This window comes from Cyclopterus lumpus, chromosome 5 (assembly GCF_009769545.1).
Source record: "Cyclopterus lumpus isolate fCycLum1 chromosome 5, fCycLum1.pri, whole genome shotgun sequence".
NCBI lineage: Eukaryota > Metazoa > Chordata > Actinopteri > Perciformes > Cyclopteridae > Cyclopterus > Cyclopterus lumpus.
In genome coordinates, this window is record NC_046970.1 from 16,176,577 (window position 1) to 16,196,250 (window position 19,674).

At 40.4% G+C, this 19,674-nt stretch overlaps 2 protein-coding genes across 2 annotated transcripts in view; one reads left to right on the top strand and one right to left on the bottom strand.

Annotated features, from left to right (window-relative positions):
* Positions 1–1,409: 1,409 nt before the first annotated feature.
* inka1b (inka box actin regulator 1b) lies at positions 1,410–3,775 on the top strand. The gene is made up of 3 exons (XM_034532713.1): positions 1,410–1,521; positions 1,612–1,664; positions 2,724–3,775. Exons 2-3 carry the CDS (start codon positions 1,662–1,664, stop codon positions 3,648–3,650), a joined length of 930 nt encoding a protein of 309 aa, XP_034388604.1. The 5' UTR covers positions 1,410–1,521; positions 1,612–1,661; the 3' UTR covers positions 3,651–3,775.
* A 501-nt stretch (positions 3,776–4,276) lies between these two features.
* The window catches only part of uba7 (ubiquitin-like modifier activating enzyme 7), a 32,222-nt gene continuing 16,824 nt past the window's right edge, over positions 4,277–19,674 (bottom strand). The window contains exons 22-24 of the mRNA XM_034532181.1: positions 8,012–8,113; positions 6,671–6,753; positions 4,277–5,196 (exon numbers count right to left, since the gene is read on the bottom strand). Coding sequence (XP_034388072.1) covers positions 5,067–5,196; positions 6,671–6,753; positions 8,012–8,113 — 315 coding nt within the window. The 3' untranslated portion in view covers positions 4,277–5,066. The remainder of the gene's footprint in view (positions 5,197–6,670; positions 6,754–8,011; positions 8,114–19,674) is intronic.

The window sequence follows — 19,674 nt, forward strand, 5'->3', positions numbered from 1 at the left end:
AGGCTTTTAAATACACACTCGTCATATGTGTTAATTTCACAGAAATAAGATAAAGTAACTTTTAATAAATACACAGTTCATCACAATTATTAAGAATAGTTGTTCATGAACAATAAAGGTGGTGAAGTTAAGCAAAATGTATAAAGTGAGGGTTAAAATGCATTTCTTATGTTAATATGTAACAACGTATGCAAAAAAAACCTTTTCTTTAATACTTTTGGCGATATGTCAAAAACTAAATTTTAACTCCATTAATCCTTTGGAGCTCGACATTTCAAAATGTATCTTAAAGGTCCACTGTACTGTAATAGATTGTTAAAGGTTTTAAAGACTTTATACACATGTTGATGTTCTTTTAGTGTTATATATTTACTCTCCCTTCATTTGAATGTTGTACAACTTAAAAGATAAGTATAAGATAAATCAAATAACATAATAATTAAGAGATTCAAACACCATCAGGCAAGACTGACTCGATTGAAAAGCATGTGGTTTTAGGTCCAAGCCTTTGTTCTCCTTTTCTGGTACGCCTGGTCGCATACATGTATAGCAATGTCATTCACAATCCTGTTATTAACGTCTTTGATTTTTCAGGGCAAACTGGGCTATCAGAATTTGTACTCTTACCTTGATGCCGCATGAATGTATAAATAGCTATATTACAATAAATGCAAAATAAATCAAAATTAAATTTAAAAAACGCAGAAAAACATTTGATAGTTCTTCTTTTAAACTTTGGTGATTAGAGGAGAGAAATATCACCATATTGATATATTGGCTACACAATATGGTGATATTTCTCCCCTCTGATCATCTATATATATATATGTGCAGTCATGAATGGTTTTGTGTTGAAAGGACTTATGCATTGCTCATATTTTAACCAAAGATAACGGTGTACTCAAATACTATATGAGGAATGGTAAACTGTGAGGTCCTGTCTCCAAAGATCCACTAGGTGGCAATATGTAGATTTGAATAAATCCATACATCCATACAGAGACTTCTCAGCCTTTTCTTTCTTTTTTCTTTCTTTTTTTTTTTTTTTTTACAAAAGTATCATTTCATTATCTGCATTAACGTTGGCCTTCACACAGCCTTTTGAAACTAAAATGAAGCGGTCTTAAAAATAAAGTATTGAATACAATCAATACCAGTGGTTTGGAATACTAAAAAGTTTAAATGGTTGAATGAAAAACGTTTTTAAAAAGTTCTATTTATTGATAATGAAAAATTGTCTTTTTATCCAACTCCAGATGTACAGTCTCCACAGAGAAATACAACCCGACAAAACCGCTGTAATTACATAGGGCGGTATCTAGTTTCAGGCGACTTGCTATTGGCTGTCTGTGTGATGCCCTGCGCTGATTCGCTGCAGCGAAAAGCTTAACTTCGTCAAAGTCCGCTGACAGACCTTCATGTGGTTCAGATGAGGGAACACATAGAGCGACCTACATCTCTCTACTGTAAATGTGTGCAGCTGTGGATTGTGCTGGCATTTACTCCGAATCAAATGCAAAGGTGAGCTAATACATTACTAAACCTCTAAGTGTAATATTTGTTTTAAAAAAAACGCCCACCATTTATCTAATGCATTGTTTTGTGTTGCAGAATCAATTTACAGGATTTGGAACTTCACTCTAGATTTTTACTCACAAGCAATGGTAAGTTGTATCCACATGTTTTAATACAATTTAACAGTTGTGTACTGCCTTAATTGTAAGATTGCAAAGGTCGTTGCTCAGAACCCTGAGGAGAAGTGTACATTTTGTACTGATTCTTAAGGTTTTTCCACTAATGACTGTTCTTTTTGGAAAGCAAGAATGTGTCTCCATGTCCCAATTAATTCACACCAAACTGTCCTTACTGCACACAACTGGGTGAATCACTTTTCCTGGTTGTGTGAAGGCAGCCAAGGAGAACAGGCCATTCTGAGAGGTGCAGACTGACCACAGAGTCCCACTGAGGATGTTTCTGTATGTCACATTAGTCTCCCCCAGGGGCCAAATGGTTCAGCACCCACAGCTGTGATAACATCACGGCATTGTGGTGTCCAAGCCAACACTGACAGGACATGGTGGTTCAACAAACTAAATATTATAGGAACTTGTATGACAACAACAAAGTTGAGGTACTCATTTTGTAAGGATTTTTAGGAGTCTGCTTCTTGCCACAAGAATGGTTTGGATGGAAGAGTATTATGACATGTAATTCCAACATGTTGCCGTCACTTCCTGCGCTATAATACAGTCCAGTCAACAAGCTGTGAGTTGGGGGGCAATCCAGAAAAGATGTGTGCCTCGTCCCTCCTCTACGAGTCAGCTCTACTTTGTTCAAATTTCCCCTCCCTCTTCAGAAGGGAGAGAGTTTGTCCTGGTGTAAAATGTGCACCCTGTTCTCCGATCCACAACGTTTTCATTTTCTGGGATCATACTGCATGGGATGGTCTCAATAAAGCTGCTCTGAGGTTTGTCAGGAATGCCTCACTTGTTATATGTTCATAGAGCAGAGTGATCTCAGCTGGTAAAAATCTTATTGGCCCAGTTATAGAAATAACAAGAGCCAACTGTGTTATAGACCAGCCAGGGCATGATGGGATATTTTGGAAGCCAGCCTAACTGCTCTGTTGCCTCCTGCAAAAGTCGATCAAAGCGTTTTGGGGAAAAGAGTTGACTTTATATGAATTCTTCCTGCACCACTGAGTCTTTGGGTCTTTCTTCTAGCTGTGTTTAGGAGATTCTACTGACTGCCTCCGGGACCAGATGCAGTGCATGATGAGATCCTTGCAGGACCTGAAGCAGATAAGCAGGCCGAGGCCACTGAGTGAACCATGTGCTCGGTCCTTCGCTGTGACACGACTCTGCAAACAGAGGGCAAAGCAAGAGCGACTCACCCGTCTACGTGTTTCTGACGCCAGTGAAACCAGCACGTATGACTCTGCCTGCTGCCTGGCCAGCCCCCTGGAGGAAGAGGAAGAGCATCAGCAGCATGAGCGCTTGGCACAAGGCTCCCCAAGCAGTGAAAAGAGTCTGGACTTTGACTCGGGTTACTCTGAGGCTTCTTGGCAAGATGAAGGTGTGGTACTAAGGAGGACCAGGAATGTCCGAGTATCCTCTTCTGCCTGCCTCCGCACCAACAGAGGACCTTCTGGCCGGATCCGGCCCAAATCGACTTCGGACGCTTGCCTGGAGTGCTGGACCTCATTTGAGGCCAGTAACCCGGAGGACTGGACAACATCGCTGCTGAGCCGCAGCAGAAACAGACAACCTCTGGTTCTTGGGGACAACAGCTTTGCTGACCTAATAAAGAATTGGATGGACCTACCAGAGTGTCCTGAGCCAGCAGAACCAAAGCCCAATGCCGGCCGCCGCCTTGCCAAAGACATTTTGATCAACATGCGGCGGAGACTAGCAGGAATGTCTAAAGGTGTGGAGGTGAGGCCGAGGCCCGCAGACTCCACACGGCTCAGCAGGGCTGCAGAGGCTCCCAAACGGATGTCCTGCCCAGTGGGACTGCAGGCTCTTAAACCCTTCTTTCACCAGTCCCACACGGGCCTTCATCAACCGGACACCGACTTCTACCAGTTCACTGCTCTAATGAAGACAGGCAGCCGGCAACCCATATGCAATGACATTATTGGATACATTTAGGTGATGCTGTACCGCCGGACTGATTATAAACAGAAATGTGAATAAAATTGTTCTATTTTCATAATTGGATTTTGTCCACAATGTTGATACATCTGGAATAAAAGTTTATTTTGGATTTAATGAAAGTTTTCTGTTCCTGAGTTTGAGTAGTGCCAACTGTTGACATATTATTAATGCAGCCATATAATATTGAGTTTGACACGTTTTAAGCGTTTTCTATATTGATATTATATCACTTTTAAGCACACAGTTCGTAGTTGGGGGTTTCTTTAAACAAATCGATAGAATAGATACCTGCAGACTTAATATATGCAGAGTACACTTTATTTTAGCTTCTGGTCTAAAGGACCTTCAACGTCCTTTTGGACCTTTCCATTGGTTTTAGCTTTTTTATACTTCCAGCACCTTATTTAAGATCAAGCCAGGTGGAGTGGTGGTTGTCCTGCAAAAAAACCATCAACATGTAAACCTAATAACAACAAACACAGTTAAGACTCTTAACCTTTTTAAACAAAGTATATTCATCAGGACTCTTTACTGGTTAAAATATGAGTTGGGGTGCAGTGTGCTCATGGTAAAGTATGTTTGTGAGGGAACTGAAGTGTCTCAGTAAAGTACACAGATGGTTCCTCGTAGACACATTTATTGAATTATTATATGCATTACAAACACCATCCTCACACACCGAGTACACAGTGAAAAGATAACCTTTTAAGTAGTTGTAGTAATAATGTCAGTGAAATACAGGCAACTGGAAAAGCACATGCCACTGGCTTCTCCACACTGACCAGCTCTGGGCTTCTTCTGGGAAGGAGGGGGGATGCTCGTGTGTTTGTAGTGTCCAGATGGTTAGAGCACCCCCAAACCATCAAAGCACTGTACCTACTGTGCCAAGGGCCTGTTCTGACTGCACTCCTTCAACATGGAGCTCAGTCTGACCTGAATTAAACCTTGAAACCAAGCCAGTACTGACCCAGCAGCTCCAGCTTCATCTAATCCTTATGCCGTGTCAGGCATCTTCACAACCTCTTAGCCTGACCTCTCGAAAGACACATTTTACTTTTAAAATGAGAACCAAAAGTTGGCAAATGGAAATTGCTGGTAATAATAGTAAGGACATTAAATGTATGCTTTTGCTGTTAAATCCCAAAAAATAGTATAATAATATTTTTCACATTACATGATTATTAATAATAAACAAATGATCCCAGTACACCAGTAAAATAATTAAGAAATAGTTGTAGAAGAAAAAGATAGATGCTGGAACAAATCATTTGTAAACCACAGCTGAATAAACAAAATGAGGATGTTTTTAGCTGATATGAAGTCACCTGAGTGTTCGGAGTGTTAGCTTTGTCACAATGAAACTGTTCTATGTGATGCCTTTTCAATGGAAACTCTGTATTGGTGGCATCACTAGAGCATGTATCTGATAGGCGGCACTGTGTCACACTCCTCATCTTCAGTAAACGAGGGGATCAACTCCAGCATCTTCTTGTGTGGAGGGATCTCTGCCTTGGCGAACGTCCTCACAACCTCAGACACACTGCAAAAATATACAGTATACGTAAGCTTTGACTTGGAGGAGAGTATGAATAAACATTGGCAAATTCTAAAACATTACATTAACACACATTTGCAATAATGTAGCTTTTAAAAAGTGTCATTGTTGTCAACAAGGCCATAAATATTGGTGTCTTCTGTAAGGAGATTCGCTTGTTCTTATTATCAACACATCCCATGAAAAGACTGAAAGCAATGAATGTATCCTACTATCTATTCTAGTATGTATGTATCCAAAGCTTTATAAAGCGTAACCCTCTCTGAGATAGACCACGACAATTGTTGTTAGTCCCACCTACACCATTCTACTGCTGGAAATACTCAAGAGGTGTATTAATCAGTGGCTGAAAATAGTCCCCAACAAAAATACCTTTTACTATTCACTTCTGTTCACGTAAGGTTTTAGAAAAACTATAGTGCACAGCTGTTTTAAAAAACTTTTTAATTTGTTTTTAAATAGGGTTTAAATATGTGTGACCTGTTATTAAGAAATTACACCTTCAGTTGGAAGGCTTAAGTTTGGCGACACAGACCTGGTTTGGGAAGTCTGGAAAGTATTGAGAATAAACTGCAAGCTTTGGTCTTTTCATGTAGATTTTGACAGTAACAAAAACATTAATAATAGCAATATAATAGCAACTAAACAATTTAAATGATTTTGACTGGCATCTGACTTTTTAAGTTCTATGCTCCCCCTCACAGGCCCAACACAGGAAGCTCGGAGCAGGGCGACTGCACAGGAAGTGACTACTGAGAGGGCATTTGTCATGCGCGGCCTGCTGTGCACATGGCCAGCCCTCTGCCCCTCTCCCACAGCAGCTCAATCTAACCACAACAGATCTAACCTCCCCAGAGACTTGAGCGTCATAAACGGACATGGACATACACACAGTCCAGTTCAAGGTGACCATGAAGATCTCACAGCAAGAATTAAGCAAAGAACGATACCAGTCAAAAAGTGTTATTTACACATGACTGCGTTTAAAACCTCTATGTTAAACCTGATTTATTACAGTTTTCCTCCTCTTCCTCGAATTTAAACAATCCCAAGGGTGCATATTCTGCTGTGATGCAGTTGTTGATGTGGAGAGTTCACAGGCAAGGCAAGTTTCAAACACCCCGGGGGCTCATGATGTGCCGCAACACTGAACAGGCCCAAACAACGTGGCTCCCCACATGCAGAATAAAAAGGTTCATACTAATTTTACTCTTAAACTCTTGTCCTCAACAAACAGACGGAAACCCGATGAGGATCGGTCTCACTCGTCAGGGTTCGGTGATGCATGTGAGTGTGTCAACAGGCTCTCTGCTCACAGGCTCAGAGGAAACACCTCATCCTGCCATTAGCCTCTAAACAAACACAGGGAGGCTGCTTGTTGTGATTGTTTATGTAGCAGGGTTGTGTGCAATGTGTGGCAATGCATATGGAAAATTGTCTTTGTCTTAGCTAGACATACCTCAGCTGGAGCCTCTCTTCTTGCCCCATGTATACGATAGCTGGTCCATAGTAGAGCTCACAGATGCTCAAGCTATATTCATCCTGCACAAGGAAATAATGCAATTAAATGCACAGTGACAAATGCAGAATACAACAAACATAACAATGCATTAAAGTGTAAAAGAGGTCATTTCTACAAAAGCAGCAGTGTTAAAGGTTGATGCCGACCTGTGGCCTCAAACAACTTCAGCAGTTCAGGAAGCTCTTCAGTGTCTCCACAAACAAACCAGGAGGAAAGCAACCAGTCAAAGGTTAAACGAAACCTGGAGCAAATACGATCACTTGCCAATGTGTTTTCCCTTTACCTCCTTAGAACAAGCTGTCGCAGTATCGATAAATCAAACGTGCGCGCAAGACATGCATATGAAAACAAGCTCGGAGTCATGTGCATGGACATTTCTACTGCAAGTGGTCTATGTTATATTATAAAGAGATACTAAATATGAAAGAGCTTTAGGAGAGTACTTACTCATACTCATACTGGATATGGAGACTAGTAGACTGGTTACAATTGGGATATCAGGTATCTTCTATAAATGTACATTGTGTTTAGGCTTACTATGGTGTGCACCTGATCAATCGGTTTCTGCACTACGTGCTCCATGTTTTTAGTTAAAGAACAAACATTATATATAATGTTTAGGATGGTGGAAGTGACAGCTTAACATTTGTCAATGTTGTGAAAACTCGTGTCTTGTACTTTGGTGTGAACTTTGTGCAAGGCAGAATGCCTTGCACAAAGTTCACACCAAAGTACAAGTTATTAACAACACAATATTTAAAATCATCTCAGTAGATGCATGTAAGGACAATCCTTATGAATCATAACATCTAGGTTGTATGAAGATAAGAGTTAGACTACATGAGTGGTCGTACAACTCTCATGTCTGTCTGCTAAATATGGAGCTCCCACGAGCAGCTGGCTAACTTTAGCACAATAACTTGAAACAGGGGAAATCCGCTGCCTGGCTCTCTCCAAAGGTAACACAAGTCACCTACTAGCTAAAAACAATAAATCTGGTGTCAGATAAGTATGTATGAATAGTACACATGTGAACTGAGGGAAAGGTTCCAAATGTTGTTCTGCCATTGGAAGAAAGTTGTTAAACAGTTCAAAAACAACCTGACCTTGAATGGAAGGTGTAAAGTGGCCAGTAATTTCAAACGAGTGTGTGCACTGGAGGAAGGTGAAGAGGTTTAGGGAGGTTTTAGAAAGAAAAATGTACAACATATGCACTCAGTAGCACCGGGTGTGAGGAGAGTGCATGTTTCCTTGCTGAAAGGAATAAGGTATACGTACCAAGATATACCGGATCAGTTCTCTCAAGGTCATTTCCTGCTGACCGTTGGGTTTGCCCACAACAAGGAAGTTATCCCACAGGGTGTATTTCTTTTCTCCGACCTGCCGATAGACACGTTGCATACGCCAACACACACACACACACACACACACACACACACACACACACACACACACACACACACACACACACACACACACAAAGTTGACAGATGAAGTACTACTTGCTGTGAGGGGTGTTCAGAGAAAACGTTGGGGTCAATAGCAGGAGTCCCGGACACTAAGAGGCAGAGGGACTGCATTTTTCATCACTGCGTTATAGAGCAGCTGAGAACAATCAGCAGCTCTCTGAGAGGTGCAGCGTCGACCCAAACAAGCCCTGTAGAGGTCAAGGAGGGGCTTCCTCCTATATGATGAAGTTACCCTCTTGCTTTTCTCAAGTTTCCCTCTACAAGACTTCTCAGTTTTACAATCGTCCTGCTCTAGTGAAAATAAATAGTCAACCATGTCAGTGTAGTTTGGGGTGGACGATATTTGTGCAATTCCAAAAAAAAAATGAAGAATGTTGCTTATATAACTTCTGTGAGCACTGTTAGCTCTGGGCTAAGAAATAACATCATTGGAATTCTTCCAGACACCTTGCCAGATTGCACTTCTAGTAGCTGAAGTTTGAGCTTTAAGGGGCCATTTTCACTTTATCTTGTCACTAGAGAGATATTGTTTTTTACATACCATTCCGTGTTTACCATAATCATCACAATCCACACCTGTAGGACCTAAGGTGCAAACATCACCTGACTTGAAATGTGTCAGGATTCCTCACGTGCAAAAAATATGTCAAAATGTGACACAAAGTCAGATGACCCTGATGACTTTTGCGCTGTCTGGTGAGAGAAGTTGTGAAGATCAAAACTTGGCTCAAGATGTGAATACCAAAACTCCGGCTAAACCTGGATCCAATTATCTCTGCTCCAGCAGCCAAGGGGAACGTTTCGACGAGACCTCGCAGCTCCCACCACTTACAGGGTTTGGGGTTGTGGCGACACACTCGAGGCGAACCTCCCCTCAAGTCTGGCAGGGTGTCTAGGTCCTTTGTCCCACTTTCAGACAAAGTCCGTTTTGTTTGCAAGATGCACTTCTTACCCCCTGGTCATGTTAGTCTCTGCTTTAGTTTATGCAGAGTGAATTATTGAGTGAATTATCAGTACAACCCCTTCTATGGCAAAACAGAACTTAAGCCTTAAATGAAATGCACTTGTAGAACAAAAGACCTTTATTTGAAATGATCTTGCAAATGCAAAGTCATTTTCAGACTTTAAAAAGGACCTCTTTTGTTCAGGGAGTTTTTCATGAGTGGTTTTGTGTGTAGATGCAGATTTTACACAATGCTAAGCAGGCATGCAGACTATTTTTACTCTTTCCCCTCCCTTCCTCTCTTTCATATCTGTCGCACAACTCTGGAAAGGACCTGAAGCCAATCAACTCCCCCATCAGTTTGCGTGTAGAGTAACATCAACTATTCAACGGTGTAGTAGACAAAATAAGCATGAACGATGGAACCAATCTGTTGGCTGGAAACAATTACAAATGGTTTCCCACAAGCACAACTACATTTTCTTTTTGTCATGGAACCTCGACCATAAAAAAAAAAATGGCACAAAGAAACAGTTATCTCTGAGGAAAGAGAATGAATGTGAAGGAGAGTTATTGTTCTCCTCTTAAAGTAACATAAGTTCATAGCAATACACATTAGAAATGGTGAGAGCTAAACCACGGCAATGGGAGGACACAAATAGTCTTTCAACCTCATATATTTATTCAATATTGACAAAAACTAGGTTGGGTTCAAGTACTGTCCTATGGGGTGACTGTGGGTCAGTGGTCAGTGGTTAGCAGGTCCATCTTTCAAACAGGGGGTTGGTGGTTCAATCCCTGCCCTAGTCCTTGAGCAAGACACTTAAACCTGAATTATTCCCTGCAGCTGTTTTACAGTGTATGAATGTAACATGAATTTGGACAAAAGTGTCAGCTAAATGACACGTAATGTAATCTCACTCTGTGTCTGCTTGGACCTAAAGCTGGTGCACTGTTTTTAACTACACCGAGTTAGACTTCAGAGAATGAGGACGAGACAAACAGCCACTTCACAAGTGGAATAAAGCCTTGGTGGTATTCATTTAAGTTTATACTCTGTTTAACTATACTCTGTTGTTGAAGGGCGGCCAAATCTCTCATCTGTTGTTCACATTTTACTTTTTGGCTTTGGACTTCCCTTTAAAAAATGATATATTATTGTTCTTTCCGAAACAATGAAAGGAACACAATGACATTTCAAATCTTTAACCACTTCTCACTTCACTACTTTGCCCGTCATAGTTCCACTGATGCTAAGCATGGCTGTGGTATCAACTTCAATCACAATTTGGAAACACCATAATTTCCATTTAGTGTAACAGCAACATAAATCATCTTGATGTTTAATACTGTAATATTTGACTTCACTCTTCTTTACAGGATTTATAACTGTATTTTTTTTAAAGAGACCAAATTCTTCCAAATATATTCGTGGCTTCTGCATTATTAAACATTTTGCTCATTATACATTCTCCTATAAGTTCCCCTAATATCTGACATGAATTCATCCATCCATTTTCAATACCGCTTATCCTCATTAGGGTTGCGGGGGCGCTGGAGCCTATCCCAGCTGACATAGGGCGAAGGCAGGGGACACCCTGGACAGGCCGCCAGTCCATCGAGGGCACATGTAGGGACATACAACCATTCACTCTCACATTCACACCTATGGGCAATTTAGAGATCAATTAACCTGCAGCATGTCTTTGGACTGTGGGAGGAAGCCGGAGAGCCCGGAGAGCCCCCACGCTGCCACGGGGAGAACATGCAAATTCCACACAGAAGGACCGCTCCGACCGGGAATTGAACCCGCGGCCCTCTTGCTGTGAGGCAACAGTGCTAGCCACTACACCACCGTGCAGCCCTTTCAATTCAATTTAATTCAGTTTATTTTGTATAGCCCAATATCACAAATTACAAATTAGCTTGAGAGGGCTTGAACAGCCCAAACTTCAGGCTACTTCCTCTTGTTGACAGGAAGCCTGTCAAGCTCCCCTGCTCTTCCTGACAAATCTGAATGTAGCTTGTAGGACAAAAGGAACATCATCATTAAAAAAGCTGTATATCAAATACACACACATCCCTTCACCCGTCCCTTCTTCTGGTCTTAAAACTGTGAAACTGCATATAAATAAAGAAGCAGATTACTTTAACACACAACAAATGATGTGTCGGTTGTGAATATGCAGAGAAAAATAATAATAATGCTTCTGTTCTTTATAAGGTGAGATGCCATCAATCAACATAATAGCCTCATATCTATTTTGAGAAGGTGGTTATAAAAAAATGTATTCTGTTTGCAACAGTACAAAGATGTATAATTCCATCCAGCCCAACATAACATTTCAGCAGTTTATGTGGGGCAACATTCAATAAAGCCACAACTTTACAGAATGACATAATCAGAAGGTCAGAAGGTACTGGCTTGATCACAAAGTGTTATTTCCAATGAGTCACACGCAGTCTGAGAATCTCCGAGAATGCCTGAAACAAAAGCAGAACCAAGCCTCGCAGTCACAGTCTGGTCCCATAATAAAACAACATATCAAAGGGTAGGGAATTCAAATCAGAATTATTTTGTAGTTCAAATTAATGCTACAGCCTTTGTTAAATTTATTGTTTGTCATCAAGGAGTTTTTTTTTAAAACAAATTTTCAATTCACATTTCACATTTTAGAATCAGTTAAAAGTATGTTCAATATTATATAATAAATATAAAGAGGAAATAAACATTACAAGATTTGTGTTCTGGTGATTAAGAGACCTCGCAAAGACAGTTTACAAACACAATAAAGACCTGAGACACAATTAAGTCACTTATGATAACAAGGGCAACTGAACCCAAAATTAGATGCCTATGAGATATACGTGGGGGCATGGGAATGCAGTGCAGCCAGAGGAAGTTCAGCCAAGTAAACCTGATAAAGAGGTCAAATTAACTTCGGATTGCGATCCCCTTCAGGGAACACAATCATGCTGGTCAGATTGCACTGGTCACTCTGCATGTTGAGTGTTATCATAATGTGAGTTCTGAATCTTGCCCTTTAAGACAATGGAGCATTTGAGAGACAGGAAGCTGGGATCAGCAGGCAAACCTCGATAAGACCTCCTCCCTGCAGTCTTCCTCAAGAAACGGGCACGCTCCTGCCTCAGCTTCATTATCTGGACAGAATCCCAACAGTGGAAAGGTTTTTACTACCCGTTGTGGCTAGAGGCCTGTTCCTTCAAAGGCGGGCTTCAAAGTGAGGATTTGAGAGAGGATCTGTGTGGTCTTTTTGGATGATATTTTCATCTTAAGCTCCTTTAGATTCCCTTTTGTAGACAATCTGGTTCATTTCACCAATACATTATATCCTAGATTAGTTCTTAACTGAGCCTCAAGTCAAGGTGCATTTCACTTCATAGGACATGTTCACTGACTACTGTACATGCTGTATATTGCTGTACAAGCAGGAATGGTCAAGGTTATTTCAGATATACATTACTGGGGAAAAACTATAAAATAGTAGATTTTCTTTTGCTAGGTTAAAAGTAATTCATTAAATTATTTTACATAATATCACACTATTACATTTCAACAAGAGCTGGCACTTTATCTTCTTTAAAATGTAATATCATTATGTTATTGCTAAGTGTTGTAAGAGACAGATAGTTTTAGTCATAACAGCTGAGATTCTTAAAAAAACCCATTTCATAACAAATAAAACAACATTCTTTAAAGCTAAATCATGTTTCAAACAACCTATGTATTGACTGGAAACATAAGAGGGCAATCAATTTCCTCTTCACCCATCCAGTATCAATACACGTCACACCTACAGAGCCAATGGTGATGCACAGTAATTCTGCCAATGATATCACAACATCAATGGATGGCAATCAATGGACGTGCTATGACAGTATATCTGCTTGAAATGTGATTGTGTGTATGTGTGTTCGATAAGGAGTAACGTGCTAGTGATACAGACCTATGATTGTGGATAATGAAAGTGAAGTGAAGTTATGCACCATGTGGGGTACTTTTTGTATGAGATGTTGCAACCGACGAAGCAGTCAAAATGTTAAATCCCATCAAATGAAAATCCAGTATGCAACTGAAAAATAGTAGAATTCCAACTATGTTTATGCAATGTTTGCATATGAAACCAGAGAGCTGACGCTGCACTCAATGTTGTTACTAAGCCTATTTCACAAATTGTTACTGCAGTCACTTTCACGCAGGCTGTCTATTTCTGAAATGCTAAAATCGGTGGAGTACACTTTCAATGTAGATTACACCACTAAAGACCATTACAATGTGAATCCTGTTTTGTGGTTGATGTACCATAATCAACAATGATGATGAAGAGCAGTTTACCTAGATCTAGAGAAATCTAGGTAAACTATTGGTTTATGTTTTCCTTTACAAAGGGGCAAGAGTACTCTCATGTAAAGTGAGCCTTTGTCTGAACAGGAGTGTCATCTGCTACCTGGTCACTATTGATCACCCCACTCTTTGGACTGCAATGAAGAAACAGATGGCAGAGACCTCCAACATGCTCCCACCAGCCCACTGCAATTATTTGTCTTCAACCCCCCAGAGAATTGACAGGATACCAGCTGACACGCCTCCCAAAGACATTGAAATACATTAAAACAATAAGTCAAACTAAAAGCATGAAATTTGTATTAAAGCAACTTTGTATTTACAATCGTGAACTGTATGCTTTGCAGGCTGACCTGACTGGTGAAGGGTGAAGGAGGAGACACTTCGCTGGAGAGTGCCGAGTTTGACACAGACTAGTTATCTTTGAAAGGCTTCCATTGACGTGTAAAACGGCAAACAGAATCTCAATGTGATTGTCTTTCAAATGAGAAGATAAGAGCACTCCGCCTGACTGAAAATGACCTGGGGCAGAAGGACTGAGTCAATAAAATGCTCCTCTTACAAATGGGCCATTGACATGCTGGAGCCTGCAGAGACACTCAAATAGCAAATGTCCGATCCCAGTAAGTCCCAGTTATAAAGTCATGAATTATCATCAAAATGCTTCGAAGTGATCTGATGGCAGTCCCAACACATGACCACTGTTTACGCATTATAATTTGTAATACATGCAAGTTTCTTATGAAGTACTTTTTTGTAAGAGGGTTGGACATATTTTAAGATGGAATGATGCACTCATTAAACAGAGGTCTAGCCAATTGAAATCTTGTGTAAATGGACTTTAATTGATGGATGTTTGATTATTCCATGTAAAAAAAGATTTATTGTTTACAAGTACACCATGACTTACAGTATATGATTACTGTAGCATTTACAGAAAAGGTGTCATTGACAATGTGCCGCTCTGAACCTTAACTCTGATCCGTGTGTTGCTACATCCCAACGTGTACCATTGACTGATGGGTTAGTAATCAAATGTCACACTCTTTGGTTACATGGTGTGATGTAATAGTCAATTATGCAACTCTTCCATGTATTGGTCACTGGAGCAAGTTATTGATATCTGTGGGTCAAAATGATGTCCAATTTGTGTCAGCAGTTAAAACGCTGTAAGGTTATCTGACGTTGGACACATGAAACTAACATACCGCTCACAAGGCATTTAACATTTAATGAGGCCAATTAAAGCTGCATCTGCCCAGATCCAGCAGAGGAAACATTGCTTACTTTAAATTCCAGGTGTATCCCGATCCTAACTATGCGTTAGCACACGTCGAAAAAGAGAGGATCAATTCTAATGACTTTGTGATTTCCTCCAGTGCCACCAGCAGCTTGACTTTTATGGTTTTGAGATTGGATCGGTTGCCACAAAATGTTTATTCATTTCCCCCTTCACTGGTTGAGTTACTCAGCTTTGACAAACACACTGTTTGGCGCATGTTCCTGTCTCGTTCATTATACAGCAAATTGATGCAAAACCATTAATTTGCTCATTAAGCATAACATTAGCACACACTCTATGACAAACACTCACCAGGAGCTATTAATAACCCTAAAGCCCCAGTCTATGGATGTACACAAACTGTTCCATTTCCGTTATGAGCACATTCCTATGGCTTGTAAGACCAGTAAAAAGTCACTTTATTTATATTTCCATCACAGAACCTGGACATGTGTATGTTATTAGTCAGTGCCTCATGTGCACTGCATTCATAAGGCAGAACATACAGTCTGCACACAGACTCTCCTGCAGGGTCTCACAGAGCTGACGACACAATTAGCCATATGTGACATTATCCTTACAGACAGTGATCCAAGCTGGGGGTTTTGTGTGTATGTATGAGGTAACGGCTCCAGTGTGTGTTGATAAAGCAAGGAAGGGGGGAAAAAGAAGAAAGACATGACAGAATGCCTTTAGAATGCAGAGTTAATGTATACATTTGTAAATGAGAGAATAACGAGGCAAGAGGACAGAGACCACTAATAACATCCACATGCTTCCACTGAACAGGCGTGTGGAAAAAAGTTATGAGAAACATGGCACATACTGGGACTAACGATAGATAAGATAAATAAATGGAAAGATAGAAAGCCGTATCATTGATCCTTCGACCCAACCCTAATGCTGTTTTTTTTGGAAAGAAAATAGATAAATACGCTCCTTCCTGCTATATTTGAGAGTATCAATCAAACTAAAAGACCATTTTCATCTGCTTTCAGATGGATTTAACATTCCACTGAATCTACTAGATGAGACACGTCTTCAGTTCCACAGAAGAACAACATTAACTTATTATCACAGCACATAGCTGAGGTATCACAACCAACACCATGCCAATATTTAAAGCTCTTTTCTAACGCTATTTAAACAGACGTGTTTAAAAACTGACGTTTCGAAAATGCCTCTCATTATTTCCTATATGAAAAATAAACAAACCAAAAGCAGAAGTACTATAACCTTGGAAATGCATGATTTAAATTAGCTTTAGAAATGTGTGATGGTTGTAAAAATAATTTCTGAGGTATTCTTTAGGTGAAAACATCCATTAAGTGGTGTATGTGATTGTTTTCTCAGCTTTCGTCACTGTTGCTGTATGCTTGTCAAGTTTTCCGTTCTCAAGTGGAACATGCAGTTTAAAGTAATAACAGTGGCAGATTCACGACTCAAAATCTGAGTTGCTTTTGATCTATGGATTTCAGACAGAGGAAAATAAGCACCTTTCTAATTTCTGTTGATTTAACTGGCTGAAATAACAACTGTTAACAATTGTTATCCTGTCTAGCGAGCTAGTTAACTTTAGCTTGACGAGTTGATTGAAAACTGTCTCTTTCTAATGTTTCAAACTGACTCCTTTTACGAAGGGAACCTTGTAAAAGGATCTTAAATATGAAGGCGATGGCTACATCCCGGTTTCCAAAACTTTTTTTGTGGGGAACTAACTTTAAAAAAATGCCAAACCATTGCGACCCAATTCACATTACACCATATTGTTCTTATTGTGATTGTGAGAAATCTAATTCTTTTAATTTCCTTTCATCAGTAAAACAAACAGCATGTTCACGACGAGCCTTTTACATTAGATTCAATAGTATAAGTAGGCTACAATTATCAGCTCAAGACGAACATTCAGGATGTCTCATGTTGCTCAAAGTTGTACTGCAGATATAAATGTTGAATAAAAGACTATGGAAGAAGTTCTGCAAATGTATTATGCAATGCTTGCGTCACACTTCATCTCTTTTGTTTTTGGTTTGTCTAAGGCTCAAGAATAGAGACACCACACTAAACCTTGTATAGCCCACTTATTGCTTCTAGACCCCTGTGCACACCCTGTGGTTCGTTATGATTGCTAGATTGGACAATCACTGTTTTATAAATTGTGAATAATTCTTTCCATTTTGTATGTGCTCCTCTACGAAGGGGAGTGGTCAGGGGGGGCCTTGCTCAAGGACACTTCAGAGAACTGAATATGGCCTCAGTATTTACACAAAGGTTCTAACCCTGATTCAGCTAGTCGAAGGGCAGTCTCTCTAACCCAAAACCATCCTGTTATTGTGTTTCTTATTTAAGACTCTGGTCTGTGGCTTGTATGACATGAGGGGATGGTTGAGGATGATTTAAAAGAACTGTCAACTGTATACTTCTGGTTTTTTTATTTGGCTAAATTGGGAGCATGCATGCTGAGTTTATAAGCCGTACGACATATGCTACTACATAAATTATCTGGATAGTTATCTTTAAGTGGACTTTTATCTTAATGTTCTCGAGATGGCGTCTGTCTTTGTCTGATGCTGCATGAACAAACAACCAGTGTACAGACATAATATTGTTTTTGATGACACAAATGAGAAGCTAATGATCTGTGGGGAACTAAAGAAAAGAAGTGATGGAACAATGCAGCGTGACTTAAAAACATAAGGCCAACCACAAAATAACACCAACAACCAAAAGCCTGGAGGACAACAGAAGGCACAAGCCGTCTATGTTGATCACAGATTACTCATTATCCCGGGAGCACTATTCATGTCTAGGTCTTGAGTTACAAACTGCACAATGCAGGTCCATGCCGGTGCTCCCAGAGGAGTACTAAGGGCCTTGGATCATGTTCACCCTGTTTCTTTACTGGCACAGTCCGAGGAGGCCAGCACAGATTTAACCACATGTGAGGTAGCCTAAATCTCTTCTTTGTTCTTCTCTTTCTCTCCTCAAGCCAATCACTGGTATGTGTGCGGCAGATGTGAGACCTTCAATTATATACGTGCTCAAATCACAAATCAAGAAGCTGCAGGTTTTGCTTTCGACACGTAAAACAACCTACAACCTGCCTGGATAGTCTGTAAACATCCTTGTTTCTTCCTGACTTTTTTTGCTGAGCAAGTTGTAAATGAAAACAGAAAATTAGAAACAGAAAATGGACCAGATTCCTCTCTGCCTCCTTCTGGTGCTCTATAGACCATGCTGCAAGATCACAGAAATGCTCACAGGGAAATCTGTTTTCAATACACTGCTTCCTGTGAAGGCAGGAAATAGCCGTCATTTCTGCAGGCAATTAACAAAGAACCAGTGTGAGCAGCATCGGCCTTTGAGTTGCTTCCTTGAGATCAGGAGGTTTTGCCTTCCAGCACTGCTAATTCAATTAGAGACCGAAAGGGCAAGCCGGTGAAGAGGGCACCACGGGAGCGTGAAAGGGCACTCAGTTAAGGCTAGGGTGTGGAGGATGTGTGCACAGACATTGTAGAGGGAGTATTTCCATGGCACGTAGGCAGCCTAGCAGACAAGTAAAGACAGCATACACTGGTACAGAGTTGGACAAGCTGCTGGAGGGGTTGAGGATGGAGCTATTTTATACCCAGCTGAAACACGTCCTCCTCTGTCCTGGCCGAGGGTGATGTTTCGCTTCACATGTTTTACTGAGGCTGCAGCTCAATTACAGCTGCAGGACTCATTAATCGTTGTTGTACTTGAAATATATTTTAGTGTCTTGTGAGGTTTTGTTTCCTGCAATAACAAGCACTGTCTGCCCTTGATGATCCTGAAGCTATCGTATCAACTACGTACTGTATTGTACGACAGAGAGTGCATTTCAGCATTCGTTCGTCATGTTTTGCTTTGGCCCCTCGCGGCCACAAAACAAGCAACATTGATGTTATTATAACATAATTCTGAACACCCAATGATTCAAAAATGTACTCTCTTTTCAGCTCTGGTGTGGTCCTGAGAGAAATATCTGCCTCCTTACAGGAGCTGCTAAATGCTCCACGATCCTCACCAGCTAGTCACTAACTGTGTCTATCTGTTGGTTTGGTGCATACAGACAGTTTATCATTCGATTTGATGTCACTGAAAACAACTGCATGAAAAAGGCAAGGACAAGTAATTCAATCAAAAATAATAACCTGAAAGACATTAAAAATGCTCTGAAGCTGAGGGGAAGTCAATACAATCATTCCATATCCACTGTTAATATAAAAATACTGATACATTCAGCTTTAATTGAACTTTGGATGCCTTTAGACAGCAGAGTGTAATTCAAATGAGAATGTCTGTTATATTGTATTTTGCAGATAATTAATATGAGTTGGAAAGTGTTATGAGTCTTGGTACAACCAATCTTCTCAACACAACAACAAATAAGGGGCCACGAGTTAAGTAGGATACATTAACTTAAAGGCTGCAGCTTAAAAGCTGTGTCAGCAACAGTTGACCCAAGTAACGGCAAACTTTTCATGATTATATGATAATGTCTAATGCAGATTTTGCACAAACATTTCTGGCTATTTTAGAGATATCCTTCTCTGTGAGCCTGTCAGATGTGCTACTCCTTTAGTGCTGTGGCCTGTGCCTTGGCCCCCCAACTGACAAACATAAACACAAGGAGGAAAACGATACTAAAGAATCGCAGTGCTGAGCAGACAAGGACAGCCTCCCATTTGTTTACATATTTCTGCCTCCATAACAGCAGCGGGGGAAGGCCAAGGGGACTTCCTATTTTGGGAAACAGCTGCTTTAAAGCAACAGTTTCTGGAAAAGGGTTAGCGTGGTGGAAGAATGAGCAATACTCTATTTTAGTTAAAGAGTAAAACAGTTATCTATGGACAGAGT